Raw genomic sequence first — 18140 nt, 5'->3', positions numbered from 1 at the left:
GGATTTATATTTCCCTCGATTTCTGCCTGCCAGTATCTCTCTCAATCATACAAAAGATATAACAGTATGGAAACTTTTGGACAGATGTCCTAAGCTAGCTTACCCAATAGGAAATATGCAAGGAACCACTGACCTGTATTTAATAGGCTCTACCAAATTGCATCTATATGTATGCAGACATAACATAACCTAAATCTGTCACCACCACTGCATAAATAGAGCTGGTTCTTCCAAGAGGGTGGGCCAGTCACTTACAAGGCACTTTCAGTTTTATAATCATACAGTTAAAATAATGCTATTTTAGCAGTAGGTGCTCTGTGGATGTAGTTGAAAACAGTAAGCAATCTTAACTCAAACCCAAACAATGTGTTATATGGAATTAGTCTAGTTACGTTGCTGGACTGAGCCAGGATCCAATTATAATACCAATGCTTTACTGGTTTCTAATATGGCATCTGTTTTTTATGGCGCTGCTTTATTGCTCTTCTGTTGTATGATTGAATACTGCATCAGAGATTTTAAAATATTAAGCGGCTCCGACATGCTTCAAATAAATAAAACAAATAGCAGCAGGTGCATATTTGCTAAGACTCTGCTCTGAAAAATTATCCATATACAGGCTGAAATAATAATGAAAGCACAACACCAAGGAGGTAGCCATACATAGCTCCCCGGGGAGCGTATTGCATGAGAGACAGGCCATCACAGAGACAGCTCTGATCCCTTGTAGCTGCCAATCTGACAGAACTCATCAGTGGAACTGAGAACAGGGCCTGAGATGCCAATGTTACAGCTGATGTGGTGCTTTAGGACTAACAGCACCTTAAAATGGTCCAGGGCCTATATAACTGATGTAGAATAACTGTAATATTGTTGTAATGCCTAGCTCCTAACAAATGTTCTAGCTGCCACATTGTGCTCTGATTAAAGTGTCCAAACAGTCTTCAAGGGCAAGCCCGTACAGGGTGCTCCGCTGAAGCAAGGTAACAGCACAGTACCACTTTCGGCCACTGACATTATCTGCAGCGCCACAGATGGCACAAAGTCCCAGGAGTACTCCCTCAAAACGGCATGCTTAGTACAACCCTACCCTGGACCATAATCTAATTCCCCTTTTAAAGCCATTTAAGTATGGTGGTCACCCCACCATAACCGGTGGCGGTGAATTCTGCAAGTTCTCACTGAATGAAAGAGCACTTTTGCCCCTGCCAGTTAAGGCCATACAATGGCTTAAGATTCTGATCTTGGCAGAGACGAAAGACAAAGGGAAGTCGCTCTAGCCACTCTTTTGCACACTGCTTGCAAACGGTTAGTCACCAGGCTGGCACAAACGAAGAAGTCTTCAGATGTACCCAAGATACTCGAACCTCTTGATGCTTTTTTTTTTTAGAGAGAGATACCATCCATACACAGTATTCAAAAAAAGGCTGCGACAAAGATGGCTTCATAAAGGCCGGTTACCGTCTTAACTGTCACTGTACATGGAGTTGTTTTCAGTATTTTCAAGCTTTTTCCTGTGCCAGTCTCCAAAATGGGGGAAATACTGTTGTTCTAATAATGCTAAGGGACAGAAATAGCAACTCTGTACACACAACTGTTACTATGCGCTCCCATCTGGCTAACGCAGACTGAAAGAGGGGGAATAATATATATTATTTCTTTCCTAACTGCTTATGAAAATAGAAACAAATAAAAAAGTTTATTTGTTTTTTTTCCAATACACATTGTAGCTTCAATCTGTACCACGTATTAGGGGATTCATAACTGTTTCGTAACGTGTTTAGCTTTGCGCAGACCTTATTTATGTTGCATTTCACACAGTTCCTAGGAAACCAGCCAAAATCTATTTGTAGCTTTACATGTGTCATCTAAATGGCAAAAAATTCAGTGGAAATGGGGGTGGGGGTGGGGATATAATACCATGCACACCCTAACACTGAATTGGCTTTCCCCTCCTTGCAAATTTAGAAAAAACAACAACTCCAAAATGCACCAAAATTATTCCTTATTGTATGAAATGGTTTCCAAGATCATCATCAACACTTTATGCCTGTACTCACACTCCAATATATTGCCAATGAAAATGCCCAACAAGACAATTTGTCCTTTCATTAGCACCAGAGTCCATCATTCCTACTTGCACTTCATCCTTCACAGATGCTCTTCACATCAATGGAAGCTTTCTTTCCCTAGATGGCCAAATGGAACCAATGAAAAGCAGCCATTCAGAGCAGCACTCTAGAGATGTTTCCTGTACTAGCACTCTTAAAATAGCCAGTGCTCTCGCTGGGCTGGGGTGGGAATGTAAACGCCATCATTTCATTGGTAATAAGATGCCAGTTACTTCTGCATTTGAGTGGTCTCTTCTTTCTGACTTTACCCTCTCACCCCCCCCCCCAACAACCATTCATCAAAGGTTTCTGACAGATGATTATTGCAATCCAATAGCTGCAAATGTTTTGGTCAATCTGCCACAAACTGATTCCAAAAGAAAGACAGGGCCGCTTGGTGACATGCTGCAGTCAGTGTTAGAAACTGAGATATATAAGTTAGGCATCAAATGGCTCCTTAAACCAGCATTACAGTGGCCAAAACGGAATGCCTAGTTGCCATTTTTGGGCAGACGGCTCGAAAGCCGTATTTTTCAGTTTGTATTTTTGGCTCCCGAAATTCATTCTGATTGTGCAGATAAAATACAACGGTTGGAATTCTACAGGACGTTTTGCTAGTGTGTGTGAAAACAGTCAAGATCCAAGGATCTCCAGGCATGCACCTCCAGATGGTGGAGACGTTGCGTGTCATCCTGACACCCAGCCCTCTTCACTTGGTCGCAAGCGGCCGATAGCCAGGTGCAAAATGCGCCTGGCGAAATTCGAACACTGGCTACGGCGTATATTTCAGTACTCTGGGAGTCTAGCAACATCTAGAAAGACCACAGGTTTCCCATCCTTGGCCAAACTTAAATGTTCTCTTGCCGATTTCCAGTTATGCCAGTCTCTAGGCCGGATCTCTGACTTTGCGTATGCCAACCCCATACTCCATGTCCCAAGCTGCTGCTGAAACTCCCCCAGGCTTTGAATGCTGATGACACATTTCTCGAGAAAAAGAAGTTGCACAAGTCCAGACTCAGGCTAAATGGAGACATGGGCTAGATGATTTGGCAACCGGTGAAGAATTCCCCATCCTGCACCTGCCTCAAACATGCAAAGCAGCAGTAGCAGGGTGTGGGTGGGAGAATATGCAGCATTGTATAGGCAGAGAGCTCTGAAGCTTCCTGCCATACACCTATTTTCCCTTGCCAACCCCTTCCCATCCTTCCACTTGCAGAGCTGGATTTTCTAGACAAATAAGGAAACATATCCTGGAAAGAAAGGTAATGTTGCAGAGGAAAGCCAGGCGGTAGAAGAATGGTTAACCACTCATTCTTCCACCTTTCCTCTCTCTCTCTCTCTCTCTCTCTCTCTCTCTCTCTCACAGGTGCCTACCTGTCCCTATTATGCAAATTAGAGGACTGGGAATCCTGCCTTTTGCACTGAGTGTCTAATTCTATTCCATGCCCTTAGATCAGGATACTGTATTACATTCAGACTATATACACATTACAAACATATGCATAGCAAAGTAATTGCCAGCAGAGACACGTACTGCTAGCAGCTTGATGTTCCAGCAACATTTTAGAATAGCTACTTACCTTTCCCAACCCCCCAAAAATTCTTTCCCTCAAAAAAGATCCAGGAAAAGTGACAGCCCGGCATAACCTTCAGCTGTCAAGTGATTGGCCAGTCCAAGCCCAGATGCACTCTGCTGGCGACATCATATCCCTCCGGATAATTGACAGAAAAGCCTGTTCACGGACACAAGACGACGTCTTTGTTGCTGTTCAATATGGCATGTTTTCCTTTAAAATATTCTTATTTTATAAGACCCAAGTATAAAATAAGAATATTGAGGCAGGAGAAAAAAATACAATATTGGCGAAAAAATTCACACTTACCTAACCCTTATATGAAGCGTGCAAGCTTCTGTGCATTGGTCTATTGTGGGTGTGATATCGCCAGCAAAGTGCATACTGAGGACCTGCAGCGAAAAGAGAAATGGAAGCAAATCAGTTCAAGTAAGTGTTGTGCCGATAGGCCTGTCAGAACAAACCATGGGAAGCAGGCAGGCAGGCAGCTATATTGACTCAACAGGCATACACATGTGCCAAATCATCCTTGGAAATCATGCCAAGCAGCACAGCTTTGCAGGGAACCACTATTTGTTTCTTCTTTTTTTTTTAGAAAACCTATATGCTACCTTTCAAGACACAATACAGTGGAGCAATACAAACCTAAAACTGCACAACATTAAAATTAGCAGTAGTTAAACCTAATAAACAATAATAATGTGGTGTTCTGTAGTTTATATACCACCGTTCGTCACAAGATCTTAGGGCGGTTCACAGGAAAAAAGTACCAAGGTAAAAGCACAAATAAATAGTGAAAGAAAATCAACAAAACTATAAAAAACCCTCCCACAAGCACATTTAAAAGGCTGTAGAATATTAATCAACCAAAGGCAGTTTGATTTCCCCCTCCCCAGAAGCTTACAGAATATGTTCAAGTAGGGGCTACAAAAATTATTATTATTATTAATTATTATTGGCAGCCCTATTCAGGGAAGTTTTAAATGGTTGATGTTTTACTGTGCTTTTAATATTTTATTGAGAGTTGCCCAGGTTGGCATGTAAATATCATCATCATCTCCTCCTCACTAGGAGAGAATCCCACAAGCATGAAACCACTATGGAAAAGGCTTATTCTCTTGTGCCCACCAATGCCGGATTCATAAGCAGGGTCTTCCAAGGCCAATCTCGCACGGGTGGCTAGTCTATAGCATTGTGCAGGGTCCACACGCTAAACAAAATCTGCAAAAATCTAAAGCTCACACATACACACTCCATTCATACGCAGGTATATCTTTACATGCTGTGGCAGACAATCCACTTGAAAGGGGCTAAAAAAACAAAACAGAATAACTGTCAGGCTTCGGGGAATTGGATCCCTCCCGCGGTGGTAGTAAATAAGCAGATCAAACGAAAGGAGTGTTCATACCAGATAGTGTCTTTAATAATCACAGCGAGAGAAGATGGGATGCCTATCTCTCTAGAAATGGTGTTGCTCCCAGTAAAAGGTCCACCCCCTCCGTCCCCATTAATCAAGTCATAGGTAGGCAACCTAAGGCCCATGGGCTGGATGTGGCCCAATCGCCTTCTAAATCCGGCCCGCAGACAGTCTGGGAATCAGCGTGTTTTTACATGAGTACAATGTGTGCTTTTATTTAAAATGCATCTCTGGGTTATTTGTGGGGCATAGGAATTCGTTCATTTGCCCCCAAAAATATAGTCCATCCCCCCACAAGATCTGAGGGACAGTGGACTGGCCCCCTGCTGAAAAAGTTTGCTGACCCCCTAATATTCTACGCCACTCCTACGTTGGGTAATCTGAGCTTGTTGCCACTGTGCTTTCTGTTCTATCACACTCAGAACCCTTATAGTCTTAGGTGGTGGGGTGGGAATGCTTTCCAAGGACAGTGAATCTGCCAGCTGTCTCTCTCTTGGTGTTTCCTCTTCTAGCTGCTGCTCACCCAGTATTTCCCAGCTTTTCCCCTCTGGACTATGTCCCTCTGCAAACCACTGTTCTAAATCAATACTGTCGTCCTGCCCTTGGGAAGGTTCAGATAAAGTGGCTCCCACCATTCCTCCTCAGTCCAGTCCCTGACAATAACACAGGCCCTACAAGCAACAGCCTATAACTTTTTTTGTACTGTTTTGTGATCTTATTGTACACATATTCACCATGACTGGCACATGGCCACAGAAAAGGGTGTGTCAATGTGCCAGTCAGCACAAAGCTGCACTATTTTAAGATTTAATATAGAACTTTAAGACTTCTGCTACAAGTAACTTCAAGCGTTGAAACCAGAGCAGATCACTTGGTGTCTGACTGGTGTTTGCTCAGTGGCTCAAGACAACCTGATGGTTGATTTTCAATCTGACAAAAATAACACAAGTTGTTGCTTACCGAGAGGCTGTAAATAGCATTTTTTTTCCTTTACGAAAAAGGAGCAAATAATTATCCAAGTAGAGGTTCATTCAACCACCAAAGCGAAAAGTACAGAACATCACTCATTGTTTCCTCCAGTCGACAACAACACCAACAAACCACAATCAGTAGCTTCCCCACAGACACACACTTCCTAAGATGGGGACTTGTGCAGCCGTCTCACTCAGTTATCTGGTTTCTTCATGCTTCTGCTTTTTAAACTTTACAGTCAGGATGACTCGTGGATGTTAGTGATATCAGGGATCAAAATGCAACATAAGGAGCCAGCTGAAAAACACTTTGAGGTTTTTAAACTGCTTTGAGAGGGGTGTTCCATTTCGCTCTTACAATCAAGCATTTGCATAAGTTTTATGAAATCAAAAATAAATTAGCTAGGAAGTTTCCTAGGAAAAAAGGTATGACAAAATTGACCCAGCTATTGGAACAGTCTTCCCTTGTCCCTCAAACGTAGGCATTTCATCAGCTTCTCAGGATCCAGTTACCCATAAAAGTTTTAAATGCCCATGCACAAGCATCAAATATCTAGTGACAAGTGACAAACAAGAACTGGAAGATATTCAGACCAATTGTTTTGTCTTCCATTTACCTTAAACCACAAGAAGCCAACTTCCAATATCCATTCTACCCTCCTGACAATCATTCGGGAACCGTATTTTGTCACGTCAACTGATCAGCTGAAAAGCGGTTTGACTTCATAATAAAGTTCAAACCACAGTAGAGAGTCCAAGAGAAATGTATTCTAGAACAAAATGCCTTTAAAAAAAATAAAAAATGATATTTAACTATATTTTCATTTTTTTCAAACTAGTAATATTTATCCTCTCTTCCTTAAGAGCAACACTATAAGGAATTTCTGCCACACCTTGACAAAATTTTGTGGTGATGCTGGGAACCAGACTTACCCCCTAGCAGATCATTTTTGCCTTAAGTCACTCTAATTAACATTAAAATAATACTAAATGCAGTTTCTGACAGAGGGTGAAGGAGTGCAACATTATGGCATGCCTTCCCAAAAACCAAAACTACTTTTTAATTGCGATCATTTCCTCATGAGGAACTAAAGTTCTTGGAAATTGGTGCCACCTATCTAATAGAACTGGCACAGAACTTTAGTTCCTTCCTAGTTCTAGGCAATGCTAATTTTGCAGCTATCTCAATTACAAAAGCGTAGGAAAGGATCTTAACACTGCAACTGCGTTAACAAAAATCAAACTGCCAAACAAAATAGTTTAAGAACTGAGGACTATTTAAGGTTGCCATGGCAATGTTGTTAAACACGAAAACTTCTAATTTTTTGGTAGGATTGCACTGCAAAACAGGTTTACTCAAAAAGAAGACATACTGTGTTCAATGGGACCCAGTGGACCAACATCTTCCTCAAGCTGTCCACTACAATCCCAAGGTTGTGTTCCAACAGTTCAGACCCTCATGAGTGTGTATGTGAAATTGATTTGATTTTGCCCCAATGTGCTATCTGTTTACCACAGTGACCAATCAGAGGCCTATAGGAAGTCAACAAGCGGGTTCCCTCCCATTACTGATCCCCAGGAACCAAGGGTGGGGTTTTATTGATGCAGCATCATAAAAAGGCTCAAAGGAACCCAGCAAGGGGGCTGGCAGGGTTACTGGTCATTTTGCACAGAATTCAGCACCATGATTAACTCAGAATACTTATTTTTAAAAAGAAAAGAAAAAAAGATGTCCTATAGGCCAGTTCCCTGTGTATTCCAGCATCTCAAGAATCTCAGGATTCATTTAAAAAAAGAATGAAGAAATGTAAATTGAATTCTAGCCTTTATAAGCTGTACAGATAGGCTTGAAAGCATTTGAGCAGTGCTTAAGGCTTCCTCCCAGGTAAGTCGGGTTAGGGACGGAAGCCTTACTGTGTTTATTTTTATTTGTTCTTACACTTTATGTCAGGGGTCGGCAAAGTTTTTGTGGCTTGGGCTGGTTCACGGTCCCGCAGACGCTGTGGTGGGCCAGAGTGTGTGTGCGCAAACACTATTTCCGGCGCGGAGGAGGTGTGCGCAGCTTCCCATTGGCTGCAGGAGCTTCCTGCAGCCAATGGGAAGCCGGCCAACATCACGGAAGGCGGTTCCCTCTCTACTCTGCACTGGTTTAGTGCGGCGCATGGGAGCTGACAGAGTGGGTGGCGGGGGTCCCCGAGTGGGCGGTGAGGGTCCATGGGCCGGTTAAACGACCTCCATGGGCCGCTTGTGGCCCATGGGCCTTAGGTTGCCGACTTCTGCTTTATGTTAATGTTTTTACAGCACATTGCAAAGCCACTTTGAAACACTTCTGTGGAAAACAACAACAAATATAATACATAAAATGTAATAAATAAAATAACTGATATTCAGATGGGTGCAGTCTCTGACCCTGGAGGTAGTACACAGCCATCATGATTGGTAGCCATTGATAGCTTTCACCTCCTTGAGTCTAAGCCCCTTTTAAAATTGGCCACATTGGTGGTAATCACCACCGTGTCTTGAGCTAACAGATTCCATAGTTTACCTACTAGCTGTGTGAAAAAGGACTTCTTTTCATCCATCCTGATTCTCCCACCATTCAGGTTCGTTGCGTTTCAAATACCTGGTAATGAACTCTGGACTCACATGGAAGTCTAAGCAAAATGACCACATGAGACAAGTTACTCTTGTCCCATTTCATAAACACCCCCCTCCCCAAACGTGTGTTTCCTTTACCTACAACGATGAATACTCTTTTATGTGTAAGTTACACCTGCAATGGGAAATGAGCATGAAACAGCTTTAACAGCAGTTACTAAATTTGATTGCCAAAAGAAATAGAGGGAAAAAACTGAGTGTTTAATTAATTTACTTAAAATTTTCTTTCAAGTAAATCTGGAAACCCCCTTTTCTCCTCTCACACAGTGACTGGGCAATTTAGACATGATGCAGAAAGAACTAACAGTATTCCCAAACTGGCTTGACATATTCTACAGGTATGTTCCACACCGAAAGCTACCGTAGATTTTCTAGCGCAGTGCTGAAATAACAAGGCCAATGGTTTGTCTTCAGTATTGCTTTTCTGTACTTTTTGGGAGTAGAGTTAAGACCCTGAAATGCAAATAAAGAGCAGCTGAGACTGCTTACAACTAAACACCAGCAATAAATGTTGTATGGCTGTAAAGAAGACTGACTTAGTGCTAAAGTCTTCCTGTCTAAATCATAACAATGGATGAACCAATGCTTAAACACTACAAACAACATTACTGCCAAAGTTTTACCAAAAATAAATAGTCAAGTATTTACTATCTTGTTTTATACAAGACTGGAGCAATATGAAAGATTGGATAAACACTATACAATCCTAGTTAACGGCGCAATCCTATACGTGTGTACTCAGAAATAAGTCCCACTCAATTCAATGGGCTTACTCTCAAGTAAGCTGATACAGGACTTGCCTAGATGTGCAAGTTTTTTAATACTCAAATTCAGGCTTTCTCAAACTCGGCCCTCCAGATGTTTTTGGCCTACAACTCCCATGATGCCTAGCTAGCAGGACCAGTGGTCAGGGATGATGAGAATTTTAGTCTCAAAACATCTGGAGGGGCGAGTTTGAGGAAGCCTGCTCAAATTGGTAAGTCCTGCTCATCAGCATTCATTCTCCCTTGCTTTTTCTCTGCGTCTTACACTTCAATTTTGTCCCCTACTTATAGATAGCGCCAGCTCTCTTTTCTTTCAAAACCCTCCTCAAAGCCCAACTTTGCCACATAAGTCTCATTTTGCAGATACCATCTTATCAGGAGGTCTACTCCGTGTGATGTCAAAAATCAAGCTTTTAGTGTGTAGGCACCTACACATGCATTACATACCGGACAGGCGCATCTCTGTCGTCTTCTTGGCATCTGTTGAAGACATTTCTCTTTCAAGAGGCCTTCCAAGTAGAGATTTCTATCTCAGTCAGTATCTACACTGGAGTTGGCATTGCTTTTATATGCAATAGCTTTTTTTGTTTTATTTTACGTGTGCTATGGTTATATATGAGTTTTTAATGTATTGCAATTTTGCTTCCGAGATGCTTCATAGGAAAGAATTCATAAATTAAGTAAGCTTTTAGATTAATCCCTTAATTCCTATTTTTTACCTGAACAGAGCTTAAGTGTGTATAATTGCACCAGCTCACTTTCCTCTATCCATTGCTGTCTTCTTCACCGTCAATTCAGTTTGGAAGCAACTCAGGGAAAGGTTCTGTGTTTTTGCTTATGTAACTTTACAGTACTATGTGCACTCAGTGAAACAAAACAGACCTTTGCGTCTTAAAATTTTTCTTTTTGTAAAAAAAAGCCTGCCATTTATCTCAATAAAATATACAGTTTAGCTGGCAGAAATGCTATGTTATATTTATTGACGGACACACGCAAAAAAAGATTCCTGAGATTTTAATTAGAACCTACCAACGTATGTTATACTTCCTATAATGGTCTGTTTTGTATTCCATGAATTTAGCTTCAAGAATTGAGAAAAAAACCATTCTATATTAATATAAAAATCAACATAAAACCTATTATTGAGACAAATGTCCCATGATGAGAGTGTAGCATGTCATCCACATCCAGGTCAAGTATGTGTGGGTGTTTCTTATGTATACCCATAACTTATGGAAACTGATTTTGTATGTTCTGGAAAATGCTTCAAATGCAAGCTGTTACGCTAAGAACAAAATCTTAGATACGCTTTCCTTAGAGCAATTCCTAGTAAACTCAGTGAGGTTTACTTCTGAGTAGACATGCACAAGACTGCAGCACACAGGAAACATTTGCATATCTTTACTGCCAAGTGTTCCGGGTGTTTTTTTTAAAAAAAAGACTTACAACAACAACGGCACAGTACTGCAGCAGGGAACAAATGACTAAGAAGATTGTCAGAGGTTGAGAAACCTCAGCAGAGAAAATCCCATTGCTTTTCAACCGTTTTAACTTTTAAGGATTTGTTGAACAGTTACTGTGGAGGAAACAGTTACTTTTTGCCTAGTGCAAACATTCATTGGCACTTCCTTACCAGAATAAACATCTGCACCACGGAATGTTGAGCAGACATTATGCCCTGTTAAGATTTTATTTCTTACCAGCAAAGAAGAACGAAATACACAGTAATCAAACGCAGAGTTTGAAAATCAACACACTTCTGCCTATGATCAAAATCTGAACACTGTTAAGAATTGCTATGATATTGAAGATGCAAAAGGAAAATAGCACAAGGTTATATTTATGTCAGTGTAGGTACACATGCAGTCCTCTGCACCAGTCATTAATCAAATCTGGGTGGCTACTGTGTGCCACATCAGATAGTAGGACCAAATGTATGGTACTTTTACTTTGATCTTCCACCACCAAAACCCTTCAAAGGGCAAGCTTTTCTCATTTAATTACACTACATAGCAAAAAAACCAAGAATAAGTTCTCTGTGCAGTTTACAGTAAAAGTTAAGATCATAACAATATCCAAATTAAACACAAAACATCTAACAGACTAAAGCACAGCAGCAGAATGAAACCAAAGTAAAACAACAACAACAGGGAACAATAATAGTGCAAGAGATATAAAAATCAGATCTAAAGTCAGGGATCATGGCATCTGTGCATTGCAACTTTGAACCATTTCAGAAATCTGATATAAAATAAGCAGCAAATGGAACAGCTCCAAACCATTATTTACTTAATTTCATCACATGACCACACACAAGGATTTAAGGTGCATTGGGTAACCTTTCCCGGTGCAGAGTTTCAGCGCAATCAGGAGGGAGCCAGCAAGCATCAAGGGCCAAAGATTAAAAAAAACAAAAAACACAAAGCTAGCAGGCAGCCAAGCTTCCAGCTAAAGACCATGAATGTTTAAAGATGTGTCTAGTCTTCCTGCACAGAGTCCAAGATAACAACAACAAAATTACCGGTATGCCCAGTTTATTCCCAGTAAAAAAAATAAGGGGTTCCCAAAGGGTAATTCAAAAGTAGCACATGACAGAATCTTGCTGTCAAGACTACAATTGAAATGTTTACTGTAATTTAACTTCCGCACCACCAGGCACATCACCAGTTCGATTAGAGAGCGGCATTCAAATAAGGCCTGAAGGTTTCCTCAGGGGACATTTCTGCATGTCATAATAATGTATCTCCATTAAGAAAAGCAACACGAAAACACAGTTTACATCTCTATTTTTTTCATTATGTAAAAAGCAACTGACATTTGGCCTCTGTCCCACTCCCTATGAACCTAAACAAGCCTGCAAACCACCATCGTAAGAAGCAAATTATGTAATGTGCATTTCAGAGAGGGCTTTTGCATATCTCTGAAATGCACATTACATAATTTGCCTCTTATGATAGTGGTATATATGGTGGTGGTGGTGGTGTGTATAGAGAGAGAGAACAGATGATGCCCAAAGCAATTTGACCTTCTGTTCCCCCATTAGCTTGGAAACGCTGAATTAGGAAACAGCAGAGGCCTGGCTAATTGCACACATTTCGAGAGATGCTCATTCTTCTTCAAGGAGGTGCAGGTTTGAGCTGAGAAGAGGCTCACACATGTGCATCTGCATTTATCCAGACCCTGGGCCTTGAGAAAAGGATACCAGCAAGACACCACAAAACAACCATGTACTGTATCCCAAGGCAATGAAGAAAAAAAACAGGAGGAATGGAGTTGCATCCACCAGGCAAACAAGCGATGGGGTGGGGGGTGGCGGTCCCAAGCAACCACAGCAAATGCCTCCTCGCCTATCTAATACCCCACCATGTACCCCCCACCCTGACCTCCATAGAGCATCTTTTTGCCATAGGCACAGTCGCTGTTCCCGCCCCTTTGGAATCTAATGCAATTCTTCTCCTCCCGCCTCCACAGCCAAGGGCAGGTGGAATTAGCAAATCGCCTTGACATTCATGGCGCTCCCACAAATAAATAAGGTTTCGATGGAGGGGGGCGGGGGAGACAAACACAAACACGCGCGCAACATACATAAGAGTTTTGTGTCACCGTATATGAATGAGAGAAAAAGGAAGGCGAGGAACGGAAGGACCCTGCAAGACACACAAACACACACACACTCCCTCTTCTGCTTACAGGAATTGAGGCAAGTGTGCAAACAGCCTTTGTTCACGGCAGGAGCTTGCATCAAAGGCGATCTCTATCTTGCGCGCACACACACCCATCTCTTTCCCCATCCCTGTCCTCCTCCTCCGACCAGAACCAGAAAGCATGGAGCGCGCCCAGCCTCACCGTAGATCATAGCCAGGCCGGTCTCGTGAAGGAAGCGGACGCGGCGGTGCTTGAAGAGCCAGATGGTGAGGATGGTGAGCGTGAGCAGCAAGATGAACGTCAGGAGGCTCACGCTGTCCTGCCGGTGGCTCTCCTCGGCTTCTTTCTCCGTGGCGATCTCCTCCAGGGCGCTGCTGCTCCGCTCCCCGGAGCACGGCCCGGGGATTCGAAGCAGCAGCAGCAGCGAAAGGAGCAGGAGCGGAGGAGGGCGCGTCATGCTGCTGGTGGTGCTGGAGCCGCCGCCGCCGCCGTTTCTCTCTTCCCCCGGCCCGCAGCAACTGCGCACCTAGCCGCCCGCAGCCTCTGCAATGCCTGGCCAGCCTCTTACGCTCGCTCAGCCTGTGGCCGCCAAGCCAGGAGCAGCTTCATCCCCGGTGTCGCGCGCGCCGCCGCCGCCAGACTCCGCCTCTGCGCGGGTCCTCTCCGGCAGGCAGGCCCCGGCAGGCAAAGTTTGCCGGCTGCCGTAGTCCTCGGTGCGCTGCTGCTGCGTCTCCTTCTGCTGCCTCCGCCGCCCCGCCTCTTTTAAGGCCTGCTACGCTCCCAGCTGCGCGGCGGCGGCGCCACCTCCTTGCACTCCCGCACTGAGGCGGGATTTGCGCAGGAAGCGCAACGAGGCGGGAGAACGGCCGTACCATTGCAGACAATATATATATATATATATATTTTCAGGGGGAATATCGTGTCCGAAAGTTCCCCGCGTCTGGTGCGTTGGAAAGGTCTGCTGCTGACTGTTGTTGCGTTTAATTGGGCGAGAGTTAAATAAGCATATTCGACAATGTAAGCCCCCCCCCCGCCACTTCCTGAAGTGGTGCAGGCCATTCTACCGCCTCCTTCCGCAGCCAGAGTACACCACAAGCAGAGTAGAGAAAGCTCAAAGTCCCTTGAGTTGCCAGAGGGTGGGCATCCAGTTATTGTTGATACTTCTCTCTCAGAAATTGCAAAGTGAAAAGGGAGCTTAGTGGGAAGCTTGGGATTTGGAGCTGCCGCAACCCCTGTTCCATTCTCCAGCGAAAAAATAAGAGAGTCTTTGTGGTGGTGTGACAATGTTGGACTAGTACCTGGGAGACCAGGGTTCAGATCTTCTTTTTTATAATATTTTTATTCATTTTATAAGAAAACACAAACAGAACATATAAAGACAAACAGAAAACAATCAAATCTTATACAAACACATTTTTCCTCTAACTTCTTGGTGTGATTTCCCTCAAACTCTTACTCTCCCCATTGGATTTCATTTCAAAACTTCATTGACAGAGTCATAGCTTAACAAAACATCCATTATTACTTGTTTACTTATTAACCCTTCGTCCATTATTATTAACTTAATATAATTTGAATTATATATCATCTACCCCCTACTTATTACCAATAATAATAATAATTTATTTTTTATACCCCGCCCATCTGGCTGGGTCTCCCCGGCCACTACTTACCTAAGGAATATAATATTTAAACATTACAATATTTTTTTCAAATATAATTTAAATTTCTTCCAGTCCTCCTCCTCTCCTTGGTCATGCAGTCTCGCTGTCAGTTTGGCAAGTTCCATAAAGCCGTATTCATCTTCATTTGCTATTCTTCTACTGTTGGTATCTCTTGGCTCTTCCAATTCTTGGCAGTTAGTATTCTTGCAGCTGTTGTGGCATACAGAAAGAAGGTAATGTCCTTTCGGGGGGTTTCCTCCCCTATAATTCCCAATAGAAAGGCTTCTGGTTTCTTTATAAAGGTGTCTTTTAACACCTTTTTTCATTTCATTATAAATCTTTTCCCAGAAGTCCTTAATCTTGGGGCACGTCCACCACATATGGTAAAAGGTTCCTTCTTTCTCTTTACATTTCCAGCATTTATTATCTGATTTATGATACATTTTAGCAAATTTTACAGGTGTTAAATACCATCTGTACACCATTTTCATCATGTTTTCTCTCAAGACATTACAAACATTAAACTTCTACCCTTTCTTCCACAGCCTCTCCCAATCTTTCAACAAGTCGCTATATTTCAACCACTTAGTTTCCATATTCCAGGGATCAGATCTTCATACAGCCATGAAGCCCGCAGGGTGAGGGTTAAATGTGGAAGTGAAGAAGAACCATGTACGCCACCTTGAGCTCCTTGGAGATAAGGTGGAATATAAATGGAACCAATAAATTAAAAATAAGTTGCTGCCCATGGGTTTTTTTCAGGCAGAACTCGCTGGAACACAGATCTGGCACCTCTCAGGTGGGTGCCATTGCCATTATAAAAGAACAATGGAGGCGTTCATGGTGAGTTCTGGCACTTTTTTTCTATAAAAATAGCAATGCGTATGCTGATACAGAAATACTAGGCATCCTTACCTGGAATGCACCAATTGAGTACTTTCCAAGTAAGCCTAGACAGGATTGTGCTTCAGGAGCTGGTGTGGAGTAATGTTTGCACATAGGTAAGATTCCAGATCAAATTCCACCGCAACTATTGTCTCACTTGATGCCTTTACAAAGTCAGTCAGCTTGAGCCTTTTATCTGCAATATGAGGTTAGTTAAACTGAGATCTGCTTTATAGGGTTGCGGTAAGGATTACTGATATAATGTATGTGAACTCTGAAAATTCCTATCGTGAGTTTACAGGGGAGTTCTACTATCTGATGCCTGAGTCCTCTCTTAATTCCTGGATTCAGCAAGGGTTAAAAATTAGCTAGGCAAGGGTCATAGTGACCAAAGTAAGGTAATAGCAAAGGATGTTGCTCTGTACCAGAGGGCAAATGGATGGCAGTGAGAAAGACAGAGGCCAGTGAGAGAGAGAGCTGAGCTAGAAGCAGATTGCAGGCATAAGCAAGATAGTGCGACCCATGCTTGACTTCTGCTTGAATCCAAGGCTGTGACTATGGGAGAAGCAAGACATCTTGGGGTGTTAATGCTGTGAGCTCCTTCATTTAAAAAGCATATATCATAAAGATACAACAGTCTCCACTATTCCTCATTCCAAAGAAACCGAATTCTGAGCAAGCACCTGGAACCTCTGGAATCTCATATCACTTTGAGATTATTTATTTATTTATATTATTATTTCATTATTTGTACCCAACCCATCTGACTGGGGTAGCATGCAACATTACTATATATGTTTCTTTTTTCCAGCACTCTGGTGCAACCTCAGACCAGCAAAGTACATTGCAGAATTTCATATAAATGTCTGTCACCTCCCATATTTCACCTTAAGACTGTGACTTAAAGCAGACACCATCTTTGGCTCCAATATCAGCAATTTTTTCCACCCCTCCCTCTTGTTTTGTTTACCTTCTAGCCTAATGAAGCATTGTGGAGAACTCAAAAGCTTTCACGCTGTAACAATGGCTTAATAAAGGTACTGCTGTAATGTGGGTTTTGACATTTTTCTAACAGGTCATTTTGACCACCTTGGCTTTTTATATGAATGCTAAATATTATAGGAAATCTGAGCCAGATTATTATTTATGGTGTAACTGTTTTCACACATCCTCTCCTTTTAGTCCCTTGATATTTTGTATTGTCAACAACTGTGATAATTAATTCCTTAGAGTCTGCTAGCAGCATTTCCCAAAGAGAACTGCAATGTTTACCATATATTCTGTTGGGTAAATATTAAGCAAGGTTATTCATTTGTTAAGCATGTTAATACTATACATGTTTACTTAGAACAGGGGTGAGGAACCTGTGGCCCTATCAAATGATGTTGAAGCCCCAGCCACCATGGCCAATGGTCAGAGATGACAGGAGTTCAAGTTCATGTGAGGCACATATTCCCCTTGCCTGTCAACTGAATACAGGAGAGCTTACCTCTCACTAAGTATGCACACAAAAATGGGGTTGTGTATCCATTGAACTCCATTTGTTTAGGTTTGCCTAAGCCTGTGCGAAATCAGGCAAAATAGGAAAGAAACAAAATAGTGAGCAATTCCTTTTTCCAGTGGCTAGCACAATAGACTGAATTCTGCACTGCAACATGGGAACACAGGGAATCAGTCCCATAAACTCTTCATTTACAAATTGATATTACTATTAGATGTTCCCACATCCCTGAATGGTGATTCCAGAAGAACAACTATTATACACATCATACAATTACTGCCCACCAGCAACTTGTATTCAGAAGCACACCACCTCTGGGACTGGAGGTAGTACACAGCCCTCAAGACTAATAGCCAATGATAGCTTTATCCTTCATGAATTTGTTTAATCCCCTTTTAAAGCCATCCCAAGTTGGTGGCATCACTACATCCTGTGGTCACAAATTCTATTGTTTTATGTACACACTCTGTGAATAAGTAGATTCTTTTGTCTGTTCTGAAGCTTCTAGCTTTCAGCTAAAGCAGCCACTGCTTCTTTATTCCATATTAATATACAGGCAGCCTAGTAATTGAAGGTTCATAGGCCTGCTTCTGAGGAAGCAGCATAAGATTCAATTGTAAGTTCTATTATGTGAAGGCTGCAGTCCTATCTTCACTTACTTGGGAGAAAGTCCCATGGGGTTTGCTTTTGAACAGAAGTGTATAGGTTTTCACTCTAATCTGTCTCCCATTTAATTTGAAATAAAACCTAGTGGGATCCAGGGAAGCAATGGGGCGTGGTTCCCTCGGCCACAAACTCTGTTTAGTACACAACCAAATGGCAGATAATTATACTATAAACTTTACAGTGTCACCCATAACCCTGATAAATGCAAAAACATTTTCTTAACGGAGGCCATAAAATAGTTTCCAGAGCGCATAAGTTATATTGGGCAGGACCAAATTTTGGGA

General features: G+C 42.2%; 1 protein-coding gene across 3 annotated transcripts in view; it reads right to left on the bottom strand.

Moving 5' to 3' along the window:
• The window catches only part of SLC9A7 (solute carrier family 9 member A7), a 55391-nt gene extending 41540 nt beyond the window's left edge, over positions 1 to 13851 (bottom strand). Inside the window, exons 1-2 of one of the 3 annotated variants that reach the window (XM_033147506.1) lie at positions 13342 to 13476; positions 3995 to 4077 (exon numbers count right to left, since the gene is read on the bottom strand). Coding sequence is in view for 2 of the 3 variants with exons in the window: in XM_033147504.1 (XP_033003395.1) it covers positions 13342 to 13597 (256 nt within the window). In the remaining variant the exon portion in view is untranslated. Of the gene's footprint in view, positions 1 to 3994; positions 4078 to 13341 lie in introns of all 3 variants that reach the window. The other 2 variants (XM_033147504.1, XM_033147505.1) reach the window with 2 other exon arrangements.
• Positions 13852 to 18140: the final 4289 nt, after the last annotated feature.

Source organism: Lacerta agilis, chromosome 4 (assembly GCF_009819535.1).
Source record: "Lacerta agilis isolate rLacAgi1 chromosome 4, rLacAgi1.pri, whole genome shotgun sequence".
NCBI lineage: Eukaryota > Metazoa > Chordata > Lepidosauria > Squamata > Lacertidae > Lacerta > Lacerta agilis.
The sequence above is the reverse complement of the archived record's forward strand: the minus strand, read 5'-3'. Positions and strand labels throughout refer to the sequence as shown.